This window comes from Rhopalosiphum padi, chromosome 3, assembly GCF_020882245.1.
Source record: "Rhopalosiphum padi isolate XX-2018 chromosome 3, ASM2088224v1, whole genome shotgun sequence".
Classification (NCBI taxonomy): domain Eukaryota; kingdom Metazoa; phylum Arthropoda; class Insecta; order Hemiptera; family Aphididae; genus Rhopalosiphum; species Rhopalosiphum padi.
The window spans coordinates 79,337,694-79,357,562 of record NC_083599.1 but is presented as its reverse complement, the minus strand read 5'-3'; the positions used below and the strand labels follow the sequence as shown (position 1 = coordinate 79,357,562).

At 29.6% G+C, this 19,869-nt stretch overlaps 4 protein-coding genes across 7 annotated transcripts; 3 read left to right on the top strand and 1 right to left on the bottom strand.

Moving 5' to 3' along the window:
* Positions 1–1,934: 1,934 nt before the first annotated feature.
* Positions 1,935–2,817, top strand: LOC132925977 (uncharacterized). Its single transcript, XM_060990331.1, has 2 exons — positions 1,935–2,693; positions 2,761–2,817. The coding sequence occupies exons 1-2, from the start codon at positions 1,935–1,937 to the stop codon at positions 2,815–2,817; spliced, it is 816 nt and encodes a 271-aa protein (XP_060846314.1).
* A 416-nt stretch (positions 2,818–3,233) lies between these two features.
* On the bottom strand, positions 3,234–5,441 carry LOC132925976 (uncharacterized). Its single transcript, XM_060990330.1, has 3 exons — positions 5,297–5,441; positions 3,853–4,459; positions 3,234–3,750 (listed from the first exon to the last, which is right to left on the bottom strand). Exons 1-3 carry the CDS (start codon positions 5,439–5,441, stop codon positions 3,234–3,236), a joined length of 1,269 nt encoding a protein of 422 aa, XP_060846313.1.
* A 4,688-nt stretch (positions 5,442–10,129) lies between these two features.
* On the top strand, positions 10,130–11,893 carry LOC132925974 (uncharacterized). The gene is given in 8 exon segments (XM_060990329.1): positions 10,130–10,227; positions 10,302–10,417; positions 10,588–10,761; positions 10,885–10,916; positions 10,919–11,066; positions 11,069–11,192; positions 11,279–11,619; positions 11,748–11,893. Coding segments are annotated over 8 exon segments (1,179 nt in total).
* Positions 11,894–15,017: 3,124 nt separating this feature from the next.
* Positions 15,018–19,211, top strand: LOC132926955 (THAP domain-containing protein 1-like). 4 transcript variants are annotated; one of them, XM_060991383.1, is made up of 8 exons: positions 15,019–15,178; positions 15,317–15,504; positions 15,620–15,682; positions 15,756–15,821; positions 15,902–15,970; positions 16,051–16,132; positions 16,195–16,417; positions 17,854–19,211. In XM_060991383.1, the coding sequence occupies exons 1-8, from the start codon at positions 15,108–15,110 to the stop codon at positions 17,860–17,862; spliced, it is 771 nt and encodes a 256-aa protein (XP_060847366.1). In that variant the 5' UTR covers positions 15,019–15,107; the 3' UTR covers positions 17,863–19,211. The 4 variants fall into 4 exon arrangements, with proteins under 4 accessions (XP_060847365.1, XP_060847366.1, XP_060847367.1 ...); XM_060991382.1 differs by lacking the exon at positions 17,854–19,211 and having other exon boundaries at positions 15,018–15,178; positions 16,054–16,132; positions 16,195–16,783; XM_060991384.1 differs by lacking the exon at positions 16,195–16,417 and having other exon boundaries at positions 16,051–16,146; positions 17,393–19,211.
* The last annotated feature ends 658 nt before the right edge of the window (positions 19,212–19,869 follow it).

Here is a 19,869-nt window from a genome sequence, read left to right as displayed (position 1 = left end):
TAACTCAAAAAATGTACACTTCTGTAATTCACTAAGAATACCTGAAATTAAAAGTATAGTTAAATATTAAAACAAACAAATATTGTACCTATTTAATGAAAATGCACATTGTCTAAACTTATATAACTTATATAACATACCTGAAAAAACTTAATTTTTTATTATTTTTATATTGAATAGTGAATATTTAAAATATTTAATACCTATTGCTTCGACAACATATTTATCAGATTGCTCTTCAATTTCGTTACTATTCTCATATAGCAGTGTAATTATTTATCATTACAGGCTGTAATGGTAAATTATTCATTTAATGTATGCTGAATATTGAGTATAAAAATATGCTCCATAATTAGATTACCATGTCTCCTTTGGACCAATAGGCATATCTGGATTTTGCCCGCTTGATAATTAATTCGTCATCTTGGTTTGACGGTTTGACTAATTTTACCAGTTTTTTAAAATCTGAGTGCATTGGGCACCACCATTCTGAGCACTATAGTAAAATATTATTTATGTAAGTACGCTTTTTAATTAATAAATTATTATTAAGGTAAGTAGTATGAAATAGCCGGTACTGGGCCCTCTCCACTTCACTCCCCCGCAATCTTCTGTGAACCCTAAACCCTCCCCCTCCCCCAACTTCCCAGCCTATGTACGTAACGTGAATCGGTTGAACCATCCCCTCCCCACCACCTTCCCAGCCTACGTACGTCACTGAAACCCAGAGTCCTCCCCCAAGTTCCCAGCCCGTGTACGTCACTGAACCCTCCCCCTCCCCCAAGTTCCCGGCCTTTGTACGTCCCAGAACCCCAGGTCCCTCCCCCAAGTCCCCAGCCCGTGTACGTCACTGAACCCTCCCCTTCCCCCAAGTCCCCAGCCCGTGTACGTCACTGAACCCTCCCCTTCCCCCAAGTCTCGGACCGTGTGCGTCACGTGGCCGGCCAACGCGGCCCACTGTACGTCGCTGAACCCCCTAAACTCTCCCCCTCAACAAGTTCCCGGCCTTCGTACGTCACGCGGATGGCTCCGGCCGAGGACCGCCAGTGGCCGGCCGCCGCCCACCCATTATATGTATATATTATATACGTATATGTATATACGTCAGTACAGCATATACTTTATATATATATTATATACATACATTATATATCACATTTGTTTATTTGTATACGTAGCATACGCCTACTCATAATATATATATTTATTAATTTTATCTTTGAAATGGAATGTGTTTATCAGGGTAGACATACTTTTTATATACTATATATTGTATCTCCCCACTCGCATATATTATAATAATATATTATGATAATATAATACATGGTATATAGTATAGTATAGTATAGTATATACTTTTTGTGTACTATGTATATACTCTGTATAGTATAGTATATACTCTATATAGTATAGTACCCAACGTATATGTACGACCGACCAGCCACCGCCCTAAGCTTTACTCCGTCCTGACTTCCCGACCCATGTATATCACGGTGTCCCGCCATTCCTCGCTCGTGGCCTCCCCACCCACCTAATATATATTAGAATAGTATAGTATATACTTTATATATATATAATTATATATATTTATTTTATCATTGAAATGGAATGGAATGTGTTTATCAGGGTGCCTATACGTATATACTCTAGAATATGCTTAATATACAGATTTTATTGGCAATATACTAATATACTAATATTAAATAATATACTTATATTTTAGTTTATACTTCGAAAGATATTAGCGCGTGCCGCGGAGGCGCGGATGATCTATTAACTAAGATAATTATTTAATCGCATCGTGGCACGCTTGTTAGAATATAATATGTAACCACAGATCATTGCAAGTGTAGCTGTTGAACGTTCAGCAAGTGTGCGTGTGTTTTGTTTCGTCCTTAAAGTTAAATTTCGTTTTTATTATTAATTTAATACAAATGACGCAACTCGGCGTCGAACTAGCTGATGTAAATATGTCGCGTCCGCACGATACACAGTCACCAGTCGATTTAATCGATACAACTAATTTCACCATAGACTTTACCGGTCGCAAGTCTATCAACATCGGACTTGATCCGTCTAATTATTTCAACGTTTCTATACAAATAATTACACCATCACGGTTTGTATGCTTGTCAACTGATTTTTTACGTCGTATTTACTCGTTGATGGGGAATATTCTATCTATAATATGTGACCCACCGGTTAAAAGTCGCGAAAGGCTTTTCCTCAAAGATGAAATTATTACACTGTCCAAGACGAGTTATCGCGTTGATAATATGCTGGTAGTTGAATCTCATCACCAACAAGGATGTCGTGTATCATTGAGTAGACGAAATCTACTAAAGCTTCAAGACATGCAATGGATTTTCAACGAAACGGTTGCATTGAAATCTAACATTATACGTGACGCCGTGATTGGACAAACCGATCTTGTTGCGACATATTTAAACGCTAATGTGCACGTGGAAAAAACATCGACCGTTGAAGAAATTATCGCGATCGTACACAATATCCATAACGATTTAGCGACAATGAACATTGTCGCGAAAAATGAAAACAATTTTACAAACCAGATAAAATTGTTTGCATACAAACAACTCGCTCAGCGTTGGTTTAAGAAAATGCATGAAAACGGCAAAGACTGTATAAACGATGCTGACGGCGATGGCGGCGGTGACGGTGGCGATAATTGGGTAATATATTACTTTATTATATATTATTATATTATACATTATAATACAACGTGCATTATTTTTACAGCCCATTTCACTCGAGACGATCAATGGATCGACGGTGTTCTCTTATACAAACTATTGATGTGTAGCTGCTTCTCACTCACTCGTCGGTCAAGGATAGGAAAAATAGCTGATTAAACGCATAATAATATATATGTGTATTGTAAACATTGATTATATTGTCACATAACATAACGTTCGTGTTGTATATATTATTCATATTATCATAAAATACGATTTGTATACATCATACATTATTAATATTACTATATATATATTATCTATTATATTATATTATATTATAGAAAAAAAAACGCATTATATTTATTAATATTATTAGTTTATTCATCCATAAAGTATACCTAATTATAAATATTGGATATCGTATATCACATATTACATAGTATTATTATTATTATTATAAAATAATAGTATACATTTTAAAGAAAAAACATAAATGGTATATAATATACAATATGTATTTGTATAATAGTTTTCTCACTTCTCCCGTAAACGGATTGTTTGAACGATGCGATCGTGTATGATTAAGCAGTATGCGGCTGTATTGGCTGGGAAATTATTAGCTGCTTCTATTTCAACGCGTAAATCGATGCTTGAAGTTTTAGCATCATCATTTTGGCGTGAACAATCTATGCAGATAAATGGACCCAACTCTTTATATTTTTCTCTCGTCAGGCACGGTTGAGCGTTAAATCGTTCGTAATAATGTTTTTGGAAATCTGCATAATTTTGATAGAACATTGTGAACAGATTTTTATCGAAACTTACGTTGAAATCTTCGTACGGGTATTCGACCGAATTAATATATGCTTTAACGTTCGTCAACGAGCATGTATCGTAATCAACGTTATAACCGTCTGATACGGTGCCGGGTGAATTCGTGAGAAAAGCGATTATTATACACCTAGGTCTTTCTACTTGCGAACATGTTTTCACCATCCAAGAGTGTTTGTTCGTCTGCGGCAGATTTGGATACTCGTAAAGCTCCCAATTTCTAAAAGCGCAATTTATATTTTTTTTGCTATCGACGATTTTCAATAATTTTAATCTTTCCCGATCGTCAACTTTAATAACAGGTATTTTCCACAGTACTCGCGTCAGTTGTACTTTGACTTTTTTCACCAAGGCCTTAACCGTCTCAGCGTTCATGTCTCCTCCAATCACGCTAGTAAAATGTAACGAACTCAAATCCGACATCGATCTATTCAATATCAACTGTTGGCTACAATTCACAAGTATTCGCTTGTAGTCCTCGCAGAAGCCGAAAACATGCTTTAACGGTATACATCCACTGAACGAACCGTCTTTAATGAAATTAGCATTGTGACCAGTGATATCCCAGGCAGCGTTTTGCAAGATATTCGCGTCGGCAGGCGAATACGAACAATATCCTTTCATCGCGCTAGTTATCCCAGGTTTTTTAACCCGTTGTACTTCGGTAGAGTTAATTTCGTATTTCATTTCGTTAAACAAATTCATTAGACCGTTGTGCGCTAAACTTATTTCTGTTTTAAGTTCATCGGGCTTTGTTATTTTACCCTCAATATAGATAAAACTATCGCTCGGTAACGTATGTGCATCTTGGTTTTGAATTGCTATACGGATTTCATCACCATTATTCAACGCACTCGTGGAAAACAGTAAAAAGGAATACACAAACATTTCTCGAATAGGCGATTCGTTTACATATGCACCACTCACGTCTAAGAACGATTTATCCATAGTGTTTATATTGTAAAATAAAAATTAACGAATAAAAAATAACTACTTTTTTGCGATCAAGCGTAAAAATTTCTGATTATCGAGTGTTAACAATTTATTTTTATTATTATTATTATTATTTTTTTTTTAATATTATTACTATTAACTTTTTTATGAAAACCGGTGGCGGCGGCGGTGATGACTTGTAGTGTGCGTCTGTCAGCAATCGCGGCATTAATGAGTGCATTACCATTGTCCGTAGTATATTTATTGAAATTAAATTTCAAACCCATTTTTTATAAGCAGTCTGATATTTACGGCTTCACCACGGAAATTAATTAACTTCCCGTTTTGATCGGTCAGCGAAACTCGAATGAAATCAATCGTATTTGTTTTCAGTTTATATAACACGCTATATTTTGGTATTTCGACTATTTTATAGCCCGGCGGTACGATCGAATAAAATTCGGGTATCGCATGCGATTGAAGTCCGTTGTCGAATGAGCCTGTGGCCAAGTTACATTCTACTTTTATCGTGTTGACGTTCATAATTTTCACCACGCGATCGGACTCATGTCTATGATTTCGGGGTAAAATACGTTTATCAAAACCCAATAACGGCGCAATGCTATCTTCGACGTTCAAATCGATATCACTATTACAATGTATGGTGCATTTCAATGTACTACTATTAGTTGACAAATTAAAAAAAATCACCCCGATGTCCTTCAGAAGTTCACGTATTTTAGTTTCCAAAACAATTATTTCATAACATTCAGTAGGTATTTTAATTTTAACGGGCAGCGGATGATTGCTGTGGATAACATGTAGAGTATCACATCCAGTTTCGACGTTAGGAATGGAATTGTATGTCTGCATACTTAGAAGTCCGATTTCTGATTTATCTCCCACTTCTATGGATGGAAAAAAATGACATTCTAACTCGGAGCTGTTTCCACTCAGCGATAGTGTTTGAGACGGCATGATGTTGATGATGACGACGACAATAATATTATAAAATAATAATAATAATAATAATAATGCAATAATGCAATTATTGTTTTTCGGTTAAAAATTTCAAAAATAAATGTCCACAGTTGAAAGTATTGTATGCTTGTTGTCGTTCATAGTTATATTCGATAACACAGCCTTTAAAATATTTCACTAATTGCGGCGGCGGGCAGAGATTACCGTAACTATCATAATAAAAAACTGATTTTCCAGTAGTATGTATTCGTATGTTCTGAGCACTTTTGGGCAGGGAGATTTTAAAAGTTTAAGCGGGACTATCCCGCTCAAGCCATTTTTTTTCCCTATAACACGAAAAAACACTGTTTTTCAAAAACCATAATGTATGTTCTGAGCACTTTTGAGCAGGGAGATTTTAAAAAATCAAGCAGGACTTTCCGCCTCAAGCCATTTTTTTTCCCTGTAACACGAAAAACACATCTAAAATTGATTTTTACACACTTTTTTAAAAAAAAAATAATTGTTTTTTTTATTGAATAAGAACACTGTTTGATTAAAATAAAAAAAATAATTTATTAATATGTTGTTTCATCAAATATTATACATCCTTAATTCTAAATTATTTATACTAGTTTTCTTACTTCTCTAGTGAAAGGTACATATTCTACAATACGACCATGAATTAATAAACAATAAGCAGTTACACCTGTAAGAGGTTCTGATGCTTCAATTTCTAGTTGAACATCTACTGATGAAGCTGTTGCTGAATCATTCTGTTTCGAAGTATCGATAAACTACAATTGGGGCGTTTGTTAGAAAAGTAGAAGGACTTAATATTGGGTTCCGAATATTTTTTTCGTAGTATGATTCTTGAAATGATGTATACATATCATATAATAAGGTAAAATTATTTTTAGAAAAATCTAAATTTAAGTTATCATACGGATAAGCTTGAGTTTAAGGCTATTGGATGCCAGTCAATTTTTCTGTCAAAAACTACCCATTTAACTTCAAACGGTGCGATCATTGTATTGAAGTGATAATACTTTTGAAAACGAATTTGAATTCGGCATGAAGTCTACTTGAGATCGGTCGGACTACTTTTTTTAATTTTGACCTTAAAATTTCACAAATTTGATTTACATTTTTTGAAAAATATTAAATATTGTAGTAGTGTTTAACAAATATTATTAAATAAAACTGAAAAAGTGGCCTGACCGATCTCAAGTATACTTCACGCTGAATTCAAATTAATTTTCAGAAGTGTTATCGCATCAATACAACGATCGGACTGATTGAAGAAAAATTGGTAGTTTTTGACGGAAAAAATGTACGAATCCTGAACAGTAGCTGTTTTAACCGACTTGTGCGTGTGCGTACGAGAGTCACCCTCGTTGGTTTTTCTAACAATAGTCAATACGTTACGCGGTCTCCGATAAGGCGATAACGCAATATCTGGTTTTATACACAATACACAAATAGGTGAATCATTATTATAATCGATAACAATAATATTATTGTGTATGAATTGAAGACCTGGGGGCAATAACCAGACATGTCCTTTTTTTATTTTTATTCAGAAAATAAAAAAAACATTAAAAATTCAAATTTTTAAAATTGGTAGATTTAAGTTTTAGGGTACATACAACGTATACACTTATAGGTAATGCTTTACTTTTAATAATAATTTAAGGAAGTAATAAAAACTTGTTTGGACATATCTTATTGTTGCACCAAACGATTCAGTTTTTTTCCTATTTTATTACGTGAAAATGTGATTTTGACCAAAACATGGACATATCTTGTTGTTGACCCCAGGTCTTCAATTGAACTAATGTAAAACATTATGAAATATAATTCTGTGATCAACGACATTGAACGTTATTTGTCAAATAAACAGTCAAAAAATAAAAAAAGTCTAGTAAAACTACTGTAAAACTTTCCTTTCTTTACCCCTCTCTTTATATACATACAAGTTCATATCACTTCCATAAACTATATTTATGACATTAGGCATTTTCTTGTTTATTAATTAAACAATTTATAGTTGACAAATCACTACTTGCAATTAAATAAAAATCTTTTGCTAACATATTGTGTATATGAATACGTAACTGAGCATCCGTGTCCATACTTTTACGAAATGTTGAAGCATTTTTATCAAAAGTTATAAAGTATAAGACCATAAAGATTAAGCGTTAACCAAAGAAAAAAGATTAAGTCATATCTATAAAAGATAGTCAAAAACCTATGTATTATTAAACCGGCCGCTTGGAAGCCACATTTTATTTTAGCGGCCAGTAAACCGCATACTACTTATGACAGCCAGTTGCGTTATTTATTTGAAACCTACAAGTTTTCGGACTTTCAGTTATAATTAATTGTGTGCTTTTATTTTAATCGTTGATAGTTTTAAATTAAATTAATTAACATGGAAAATATACGGCTCAAGAAAAAGCCACCATTAAGCAGAAGAAAAAAAAATAAAGGCAATACATTGACACTGTTGCAAAACCGAATAGTATCTACAATTGATACGGTTAGTATTTGCATCTCTATAATACAACATAACATTTTTTATAGCATAACATTTTATCCAAATACGAAAATAGCGAAATATTCAACAGTACTTGATAATGTGTTTTTTTAAATTTTTAGAGCACACAAAATTCAAAAAATGTGAATGTGCCTACACCTACAGCTGCTCATTTTTTATCTCCATCAGCATTTAACCAAAATTGTATTGCACATAAAGAGATAAAATTATTGAACAAGGATCTACACAGGTACTTAAGTATCACAAAATACTATGTATTTCACGTTTAAATGAATTGCTCAGTACAACTAATACAACATAAATATGTAGGTATCTAATTGGTTGAAACGTAATTTTTACTTTTATATTTTTAGAAACCTTGTTGATGATAGTTTTGAAAACGATTTTTTATCATTATTACCAGAAAATCTCGTAAATGATAGTTGTGATAATTACAACCTTAAATTATCTTCACCCAATAATTTGGATGAAGAGAATAACAAGTTAGTAAATTTATCTATAAATTTTATAGTTTATGTCCAAATTATCAAAGGGTTTATAAATAAATATTAGCGCTAATATTTTAGTATAGTTAATATTTACAATAGTTCGGACTTAAACTTTTTTTGTTTATTATAGTACAAAATTAATTTACATATTAGCGATTTATTTCAATGTATCTTTATTATTTTAGACATTTTTTAAGTGGTCGAAGAATTATTAATATTAACTATTTTTTGAATAGTTTACAATCAATTAAACACGAATTATTCAATTGTAGTATTCAAAATCTTGTTTTTAAATCAGAAATAAAAAAGGGCTTTTTTTCTGAATTTAATTTTGAATGCAACCTGTGCAAAAAAAAAGAAGTTATATTTTCCGAACCGCCAGACATAAGTGAATCTTTGTCTATTAACGCAGCAATTGTTACTGCGGCAGTAAATACTGGACAAGGATTTACAAACTTGGAACAATTTTCATCCATATTAGATATGCCATGTATGAGTAATAAGACTTATCAAAAGTACCATCAGGTTTTAGCCAAACAAACCGAAAATACCGCGTGGGAATCTATTGAGCTGGCTGGTAAGGAAGAAGCAAGACTTGCTGTTGAAAATGGTGACATAAATAGTGATGGTATACCTATGATCACTGTTGTTGCAGATGGTGCCTGGTCAAAACGATCTTATAAACATAATTACAACGCATCATCTGGTGTTGTAAGTATTATCAATGATTATATATATAGTAAATTATCATGTATCAGAGTTGGGAAAAATATTATCTAAATAATTATTTAAATAAAATATTATAAGAATGATTTTTTTAAAATTATTTGAATAAAAATGTAATTGAATAATTTTCAAACATAATGCTAATACAAAATACAAATATAATCGAATGATGCTCAACTCTGATAATACTAATAAATAATATTGTATTATTATTATTTATTAATAATATATAATATAATAATAATATATTATTATTATTATTATATATTTACTATAATATAGGTAGTAAAAATAGTTTATTATATATCTATTATATATCTATTATATAAACAATGTTATTATCTATGTAAAATAAATTTAAAAATTTTAAAAATGTCTGTCTATTTTTTAGGCATGTATTGTAGGTTATCGAACTAAAAAGGTATTATTTATTGGAGTTCGCAATAAATATTGCAGTATTTGCCAAAAAGCTTGTGCAAATAATAAAGACCCACCTGTACATTTGTGTTACAAAAATTGGAATGGTACTAGTACAGCAATGGAAGCTGATATAATAGTTGAGGGTTTTCGCCAGAGTATTCCAATGCATAATATAATTTACCACAAACTTATTGGAGATGGAGATTCTAGTGTTTTAAAAAAAATTATGCTAGCAAAACCGTATGGCAATAACTTAGATGTAAAAAAGATTGAATGTATCAACCACATACTCCGAAATTATTTAAATAGACTAGTAGATATAGCGACTAAACGGAAGAGCTCTAACGGTAGTGTTGTACCAGGATTATTTAGGAAAAACTTAAAAGAAAAGCGATTAAAACTGAGGTAATCACTTCATTCACTTTTTAATTATAATTTCTTATTTTTGAAAATATCTATCATTACTCAATATTTGATGCTAGATGACAAACGCAATTAAATATCGTATGAAAATGGATTGTCCAACAAATTATAAAGTAGCACTTTTAAAAGAAGACATAGATAATGGACCATACCATGTTTTTGGTTGTCATGATAAGTGTGCTAGGTCGTTAGAAGTCTAATTTAAATTGTGTATAAATAAAAAAATAAAAATTATAATAATTATTATTTTTTAATTTTTAGTTATTTTTGTACTGGAGTCAAACCAGGTGAAATAAATTTAATTCCTGAAATGGAACAATGTGGTCTATGGCAAGATATAATTTCGGCAAAAAATCTTGTTGCTCACCATAGTGAAAGTTTAATTTTTTTTGTAAATAATAATTGCGTGGAAAATTATAATAGTATTGTAGCTAAATATACAGGTGGTAAACGAATCAACTTTTCGTTAAGGGGTAAAAAAAACAATTTAAACATTTAAATAAATATATTTTTACGATTATTTGTGGTCAATTATTTTTTTTCATAGGATCATACCAGACTCGCTGTGTTACTGCTGTAACAGCATATAACTATGGACCAAGTTATATTAGATACCTCCATAAAAAAGCCACTAATTACAGTCCAGGAATGTACACAAAAAAATTTATAAAAAGAAATATAAATTCACGAAATAAATCTACCCAAAGGAGATTACTTTTTGGTCAGTCTATAAGGTTCGTTTAACCAATTCCTAAAATTTACTGGTTATAGATACCTAAACTATATTCAACTTAATTGTTAAACACTTTTTATAAAAATTCATCTAAAAAAAACATTTCACAAGGGCCAGATGAGGAATATGGAGCCGTTCACAGTTTCACACTGAAAGTGAAATTATTGATATGCCATATGATGAATATGAAACAAAAAAAGCCTGTTTCTTAAAAAAGTTAGAACTCTCGTCCGAACAGTTACAACTTTTAGAACGAAATACAGCGGACCAATTAAAATGCGACGAATGGCGACAACACGAAAACTAAGACTCACAGCTTCTAATTTCGGTAAAGTCGCAAAATTAGGAAACACGACTTCCCGTGCAAGTACCGTGAAATATATTCTTTATGAGTTGTTTAGTGGAAATGCAGCTACAAGGTACATTACGTAACAATTACATTTTTATATCTTAAAAATCAGTTTTGTTAATAATGACTTGTTAATTTTTTTTTACTTTTATTTAGGTATGGCATTCAAAATGAACCTTTAGCAAAAGAAGCTTTGGAAATTAAACTTGGAACAAATATTATGCCATGTGGTCTGTTTGTTGATAAAAAATTAACATTTTTAGCAGCTAGCCCGGACGGTTTGATTGACAATAATTCCCTTATAGAAATTAAATGTCCAGCGTCAATAAAAGATTACACACCACAAGAAGCTTTCGAAAATAAAAAATTGAAGTTTATGAATCTTATTGAAGGAGAATTAAAATTAAAAACTTCTCACGATTATTACTACCAAGTACAGGGACAATTACACATTACTGATAGAAAATATTGTTACTTTGCCGTATGGACTCCTAAAGGTATTATTTAGTTTTATATTATTATTTTATAGCTTATAATATTACTAGCTATCCTAATCTGGCATTGCCGGGATTTAGTTTGCCATGGCTGAGAGAAATAATGTTTAAAATTTTATTTTTTTCCCTAGGAATGATTGTTGATAAAATAATTAAAAACAATGAATTTTGGAAGAAAATTGAGCCTCTTTTAATAAAATTTTACATGGACTGCTTGCTCCCGGAGTTAATAGACTCGCGTTTTGACAGAGGACTTCCTTTAAGGACTGGTTTATAGTACCATTTTTTACTAATATTTTGTAATAAATATATTTTATATTTCTATAACACTATGTTGAATATATCATTGTAAAAAGTAATGTTTATTTAAATTACTTAAGTATTTATATATAATTTTTGAGTAAACAAATTTTGTAAAAAATTTAGTTTGGTTGAAATAACTAGTAGCTGCTAATATTCAAATGAATATTACCAAATGGTAAAGTAAATAGAAAAGTAATCTTACATCTATATATTTGTAACCCAATTATTATGAAACGAGGTTTTTCTAATTTGAAAGCAGTTTTCAGGTTCCATACAACTTTTTTAGTGGTCCCGAGACAAAAACAAAAACAAAATAATAAATGTTAAAATTAGTATTTATTAACTATTTAATGTTTAGTTAACTACTAATATTAAAAAAAGCGAGAAAAGTATTTGAAAGAAAAATAACATTTATATCTTTATTATTAAGTGATTATACCTTATTATCACAAAATTTAAAAATTAAAACATAATATAATAATCTTAAAATAAAAGTAATGATTTTCATTTTTGGGAGTTGAAATGGTTGTTCAATAAGAGAATGCCATCTACCTTATTGCCATCTTCTATTACCCTTCCGGCAACGCTAAATGACCGTTCACTGCTTGCACTGCTTGCTGGAATGGCCAGAAATTTCTTCGCCAAAATAGACAAAAGTGGAAAAATGTGTTTTTGATTATTCCAAAATTCCAAAATGTTATCGTCTTGAACTTCAAAGTATTTGTTTTTATAATCTTCAACCTCTTTTTTGTACCTAGGATAATTTCTTGATTGATCTGTATCATTCTCGTCATCTTCCCATCCAGAAAAAGTGGAGTTTCCTGAAGGATTAGGATTTCTTGCTGTAATGTTGTTCACCTCTTGAAGATTAGTGTGTCTATTATCTTCTTCTAAATCGATTCGCAAAAGTTTCAACTCAATATTTCCAATAATACGAGCTTTATCAGTTTCAGAAAACATTTTTAAAGACTTGAATTTTGGGAATAAAAATACGACTATTTCATGTTCTTGTGCTAGTTTGAATTTTGTGTCCATAAATTCTAATCCTCTTTTTCCTAACTTTTGTAAAATGGAATTAATAGTAAGTTCTTCAGCATTACTATAAATGTTTTCTTGTAGATTGGAATATGTTTGTAAATGCTTTTATAGTAGTAGTTGGTATAATACAACTTTCTGAATAGTAGGGCGTTTATCGCTTTCTAGTTCATCTGATGCCTTCTTAAATGGTTCTAATTAGATATTTTAGTAAGTAATTCTGCATCTATATTTTGAATTCGACTGAAATTTTCTCCATGTATCTGTATTATTTGCGGAAGAGCATTTTGAACAGACTGCAACATTAAGAACCTAGTATTCCACCTTGTCTCTACCTCTTGTACGAGACCTTTACACAGTTCGCCATTTTTACCAGTGCTTTTCATGAATCTTACCAATTGTTTACATTCTGTAAATAGCGTTATAACAGGTTCAATCGGCTTATTTCCGTCTTCTTCTTGTTCCAAATATTTCATGTCAAACAAATTCCGTAGTACTGTGCTGAGTAAATGAGCGCTGCAATTAAGACGATTGGTATTTCTTAATGCGCTTAACATATTACTACCTTGATCTGTTATAAAAGTTATACTGGACATCAGAACATTATACAAAAAACGTCTTATGTTTTCACCAGTTTTTGATTCGTTCATTGGAAATTGACCTGTATGAAGTAAACGATTATTCAATTCCCAATTATGCTATGTAAATGTTAAAGTAGGTAGCTATTATGTTTCTAAATATAATATTATAATAATAAATAAATAACAATAAAAAAAATATAATAATAATTAATAACTACCAAGTCAGTATTTTAATAAAGTATTTAAAATTCTACTCCATTAATTATCAACAATGTGCTTAAAATACTTATTATATTATAATTTAGTAATTGTTTCTGTATTAAATGTAATATTCTATTTTAATTTAATTAATTAATGTACCTACCTAACAAGTACAATTGTCAATTGGTCATTGATCATCAATCAGAATTACCACGGTAACCAATTAAAGTAAATATAAACCTAAAATATTAATTCAATATTTAAGTACCTACCTATGTTGTTCTATATTATATTTAATATTTATTTTATCAATATAAATAAACTAAAAATTTTAATTTTAAATAGGTATTTTGTATTATCTTTCTTAAAATAAGCTTTAGTATTGTAGCTAGGATAAAATAACCTAATCTATTTATCAATGCATATACAACTTATTTATTTGATTTATATAAAACATAGGTACAATTGTTTATTCTGTCTTACCAAAATTTTAAAACTTTTGTCATACCTATTATTGATTTAAACTTTATAATTCAAAAATATAAATTATTAATGTTACATATTTTTAAATTGTATTAGTATTAATATTGTTTAAGTTAGGTACCAAGCATATAACTGATATATGTTATAATAATACAGTAATTATAATTTGTATTAGGTAATAGTATACTTACATTTGTGTTTTATACTTTTTAAAGGTTCCATACACAAACATTAGATTAAAAAAAGGAGCTGTTCCCAGCATTTTTCCTGGTCCTAGTTATTTATCGAAGAAAAAAAATGAAAGAACATATCCAGTTAAACGTCAACTTTTTAAAAATGAAAATATAGCTAACAATTGCCATGATAACAATATATCAACAATTCATTCTTATAATATAAACGAGACACCTAATAATTCTAATAATTTATTCCAGCAGTTAGCAGCTTTTAAAAATATTCAATTTCTAATTAACCTCTTCATGCACGTAGGTATCATATGATACCATAACGGCATAACATATTATGGCGATAAAATAATTTAAATTACGTAATTATTTACAACTAATAGTATAATCTGATAATCAACATATGTAGTTTTTATTCCATGAAATATTTGATGTCTATCATATCCATAGACATATTATGATATGGACTGCTAGTAGAGAGAGAAGTCAATAGTTAACATCAATAGAAAGAGACAAGACATAACTTAGGTATCATGGAAGATATGATATAATTTCATGGAGTCAAAAACACAGTTATCAATTTAAAATGGTTTTATCATAGACAAATAAATAATAATAATTATTATTTATAAATATTTGTATTCATTTATTTCATTTTATATATTTATTATTTTTCATTTTATATTAAGTCGAAGTAGAAAAAATGGTTTTCAAATGTTCATTAAAAACTTGCAGAGAAAGCACTCAAAAAACAGAAAACCTAAAAATGCATGGGTAAGTATTTATTTTAAAATTATTTACTAGGTATTTATCAAATAAAGTATATAAGATACAGTACCTACTTGATATTCTTAATTAAGAATCCACATAAAAAGTGTGAAAAATTTAATTTATACAACCTGTTTTTTACAGTATTCCTAGATCATTATGTATGATGGAGAAATGGGTGAAAGCTATTCAACAACACCAACCAGACTTTAATGCTACAACTCACTCTAAAATATGTAGCATGCATTTTTTAGAGTCTGATTATACTTTAAGTTTAGTTAATAATCAAAAAGTTTTAAAAAAAACTGCCATACCTAGCGTTTTTATGAACTGTAAGTATTTACATACCTATGTATTATTATTATTAGTTAGGTATATATTACAGTTTATTACTTAGAATATAAATTCAATTTGTAAATAAACATAAATTATATAATTTTATACTAGTTTCATCTATGATTGAAGTCATTGAAGTATATGAAGATAATAATATGGTTCTTAATATTGAATGTAAGTAATCATTATTTTATATTTTTACTATATTACAAATGTTTCAAACTTATCAAACATATGACAATTTCAGCTACTAGCTCAATGTCTCCAGAGTTTAGTTCATCAACTGCTCAAGAACTTACCATAGATACGCAGTGTAATTTAATAATTTTTTAATATTTAACTATATACTATGTGTTGTATTAATTAAATTTTATTTTATCAAATTGTCTTTAGTATTTGAGAAACATTTGCCAAGTAAACCTGCTTTAGACTCCACATTAAAGTTGTCTCAAAACATAACAAGTAAATAATATATACCTCAAAAATAATAATTACTTACTTTGTAGTTGTATAAATTGTATGATCTAACATTTTTATTTTAGCAGAAGTCAACATTGCAAATGAAAAATTGCCACCTCCTGCTGTTGAGTTAACTCCTGCATTTATAACTCCTCCTCAACCAAGGCATGTTCCATTTTTTTTTTTTTAATACATTTATTTTTGTTTTTATTTTCTGTTACTTTTAGGAAACGTAAGTATTATGTTGGGGATTTCAAAAGCATAGATGACTTAGAAAGTCCAAATAGTCGACGGAAATTATTATATGCTGCTAAAAAGTCCAGTGAAAAACATGTATCAACTATCAAAAAACTAAGAGTACAAAATTATAGTTTACAGCAAAAAATTTCAAATTTTGAACAGCTGATTGATCATCTTAAAAATGAAAATAAAATTAATGAAAATTGCTTTTCATTTCTGAAGGTATGAATAAATTCTTTGGTATTTATACTACAATGTGTATGTTTACTACTAATACTTGTGTTATGTATTTATGTTTGTATTTTCATTTTTGCAGGTATGAATAAATTCTTTGGTATTTATACTACAATGTGTATGTTTACTACTAATACTTGTGTTATGTATTTATGTTTGTATTTTCATTTTTGCAGGTATGAATAAATTCTTTGGTATTTATACTACAATGTGTATGTTTATTACTAATACTTGTGTTAAGTATTTATATTTGTATTCTAATTTGTTTTATTTAGCTTTTATTATTGGTAGATGAATTTAATGTGAATTTTACAATTAATAAAAAATTAGTTATATCAACAATTATTTCTTCTTTTTTAATTACATTTATAAATCTCTGTTTAGGAATGCCTACCAAATGCAGAAACTGCTCTCCTAAAAAGACAATTAAACCATGAATGTGGTGCATACTCCCCCGATTTACGTACGTTTGCCTTGACTTTACATTTTTATTCACCGAATGCCTACAACTTTGTACGAGAAACTTTTCAAAATTCCTTACCAGCTCCTAGCACCCTACGAAAGTGGTATTCATGTATTGATGGTAAACCAGGTTTTACGGCTGAAGCCCTGAATGCTGTTGAAATTAAATTAAAAGAAATGAAAAGTAAAGGAAAACAACTTATATGTGGACTAATAATAGATGAAATGCACATCAAAGAAAATGTAACGTACAAAGGAGATAGATTGATGGGGTATATAAATTATGGAACTGGCACTGATGGTTGTGATGGACTTCCCAAAGCTACTCAAGCTCTTGTTTTTATGCTTGTAGCTATAAACTCTAATTGGAAAGTACCAGTTGGTTACTTTCTTATAAATGGGATAGGGTCAACGGAAAAAGGTAACTTAGTGAATACATGTATTGAATTAGTGCACAAAATTGGAGTCCCAGTTAGAACTCTAACATTTGATGGAACGGTATCTAATTTTTCAATGGCAAAGTATTTAGGAGCTGATTTATCTATGCCTCATCCCAAACCTTTTTTTAAGCATGAATCTGGAATAGTAGTACATATTTTATTAGATGCTGCTCACATGCTTAAACTATGTCGAAATACATTGGGTGACTGGAAAACTTTATATGATGAGGGCATGAAACCTATAAAGTGGTCATTTTTTCAAAACTTGGTTTCTATACAGGAAGAAATTGGTCTTCATGTAGGAACAAAAATCCGTACCAGACATATTCAGTATCATAAAGAAAAAATGAAAGTGCGTTTAGCTGCTCAAACTTTCAGCTCAAGTGTAGCAAATGCACTAGAGTATTGTTCCAAAATATTAAATTTAAATATTTTTACAAATTGTAATGCGACAATTACATTTTGTAAAAATATAAACAATATATTTGACTTTTTAAACACTAGGAACTTCTTAAGTAAGTCACAGTACAAAAAACCTTTGAAACGAGAAAACAAAATTGACATATTTAATTTTATTGATGACTCCATTAAATACTTGCATTCATTACACTGTGAAATTGGTAAAGATAGTACAAAAACAATAATTCCTGTCATCAAATCCACTCGAAAAACTGGGTTCATTGGATTAATAATTTCATTACAAAGCATCAAAAATATGTTTATTGATACAGTTATAACAAAGGAATTAGATTTTTTATTAACGTATAAAATGAGCCAAGATCACCTTGAAATGTTTTTCTCTGCAATCCGTTCAAGAGGAGGTTTCAACAATAATCCCACTGCTTTACAATTTGAAAGTTCTTTTAAAAGACTATTAGTTCATACAGAAATAATGACATCATCTGGTGCAAATTGTATGGTGATGGATATGACAAAGATTTTGTGGGTCAGTAGTAGCACCTCAAAACCTGTTGAAAATTCCAATATTTATTTAGATATGCTATGTGCAGAAATAGAAGATGACGATATTCATTTCAATACAAACCAATTTAATGTTTTACAACAAGTCGTTGAAGATATTGTGGAGTATATAGCAGGGTTCATTGTCCGGAAACTTTCAAGGAAATTAATTTGTGACGAATGTACTGAAGTTTTGACTCGATTTAATACCGAAATTGGATCATTAATTAATATTAAATCCCGTGGAGGATTAATAAATCCATCAGTAGATGTTATCTATTTATGTAAAGTAGCTGAACGAATTTTTAACTCGTACAAAAATTTGATACCAACTAAACCAAATATTATCAACTATTTAATTATTAAAGCTTCTTCACAAATTAATCTAAAAAACATTTTTATAGTAATATCTGATCATTTTTTGAATCAAAATCCATTAGACAATCATTTACTAAAACTTACACATTTAATATTTAAGACTTATTTTAGAATTCGTGTGAATCACTTTACCCTGAGTGAGAGTCAGCCAAAAGAACGCATACGATCGTTTTTAACTAAGACTATTCATTTTAAAAATCAATAGATATATTTTAAAGTAGTCGGTCAAAATACAATAGCAGATTTTAAATTTATTATTTTCATATTATAATTATTATTAATTATTATTTTATTATTATAATTTACCTAACTATTTCATTTATTTTTATATTTTAATTTGATAACTTTATAATTCCGTGTTATTATTTTGTGACTTTTTTCTAGATTCATATCTTATATTTGTAATTGCTTTATAGGTACTCTATTTACATTTAAAAGAGCTAAGAAAATATTAAAAAAATTCTAAATTCTTTATTTAAAACATTGTATGTTGTATATTAAGTGGCATAAATATGACTATCATTAAATAAGCCGCGTTTGTTTGTTTATTATTCCATGATATTTCATTCTTTCTTACCTAAACTATGCTCTTTCTCTTTCTAACAATCTTGTTTCGATAAACTGATGGCAGGGTGTGGGGGAGGAGCAGTCCATATCATAATATGTCTATGATCATATCATACAGTTTATATTATCAATGCTCGAAAATCATAATACGTTATTATGAAAAAACACGATTCTTGTTATGTTTGTTGTTAAGTTTTATTTACTTTTAATTATTTTTTGACTATATTTTAATGTTTTATAGTTTAGTTATGTTATAAAGATTAATATTATCTACAGTTTTAACGATTTTATATTTATGTTACTTCGTAATACACGAAAGTATACATGGTATCATATGATACTACTGTGCAGTTCAGGTACGTATACATTTAATTTTATTTAAAAATTTGTATATTTTATTTTGGCTAATAAATATTTTAGAAAGTTAATATTATGGATTTAAATGACAAGGACATTGAATATTTATTGGACTTTGACTTGCCAAGTGGTTCAGAAGCTAGTTTTTGTGACAGTGATGACGATAATAATGATTGTGATGGTAATGTTGATATACTAAATGTACAAAATGACAATGACACCGAGGAAATTGAACATATAACTACTCAACATTTTGAAGACATC

Bases quoted from the DNA above. Each gene is read 5' to 3' on its own strand.
- LOC132925977 (XM_060990331.1), top strand. From the start codon at position 1,935: ATGACGCAACTCGGCGTCGAACTAGCTGATGTAAATATGTCGCGTCCG. The intron at 2,694-2,760 runs GTAATATATTAC...TTATTTTTACAG, and splicing joins GTGACGGTGGCGATAATTGG to CCCATTTCACTCGAGACGAT.
- LOC132925976 (XM_060990330.1), bottom strand. From the start codon at position 5,441: ATGCCGTCTCAAACACTATCGCTGAGTGGAAACAGCTCCGAGTTAGAA. The intron at 4,460-5,296 runs GTGATACTCTAC...AATCGTTCTTAG, and splicing joins TCCTAACGTCGAAACTGGAT to ACGTGAGTGGTGCATATGTA. The intron at 3,751-3,852 runs GCGAGTACTGTG...TTGCGCTTTTAG, and splicing joins AAAGTCAAAGTACAACTGAC to AAATTGGGAGCTTTACGAGT.
- LOC132926955 (XM_060991381.1), top strand. From the start codon at position 15,108: ATGGTTTTCAAATGTTCATTAAAAACTTGCAGAGAAAGCACTCAAAAA. The intron at 15,971-16,050 runs GTAAATAATATA...TTTTTATTTTAG, and splicing joins GTTGTCTCAAAACATAACAA to CAGAAGTCAACATTGCAAAT. The intron at 16,133-16,194 runs GCATGTTCCATT...TGTTACTTTTAG, and splicing joins ATAACTCCTCCTCAACCAAG to GAAACGTAAGTATTATGTTG.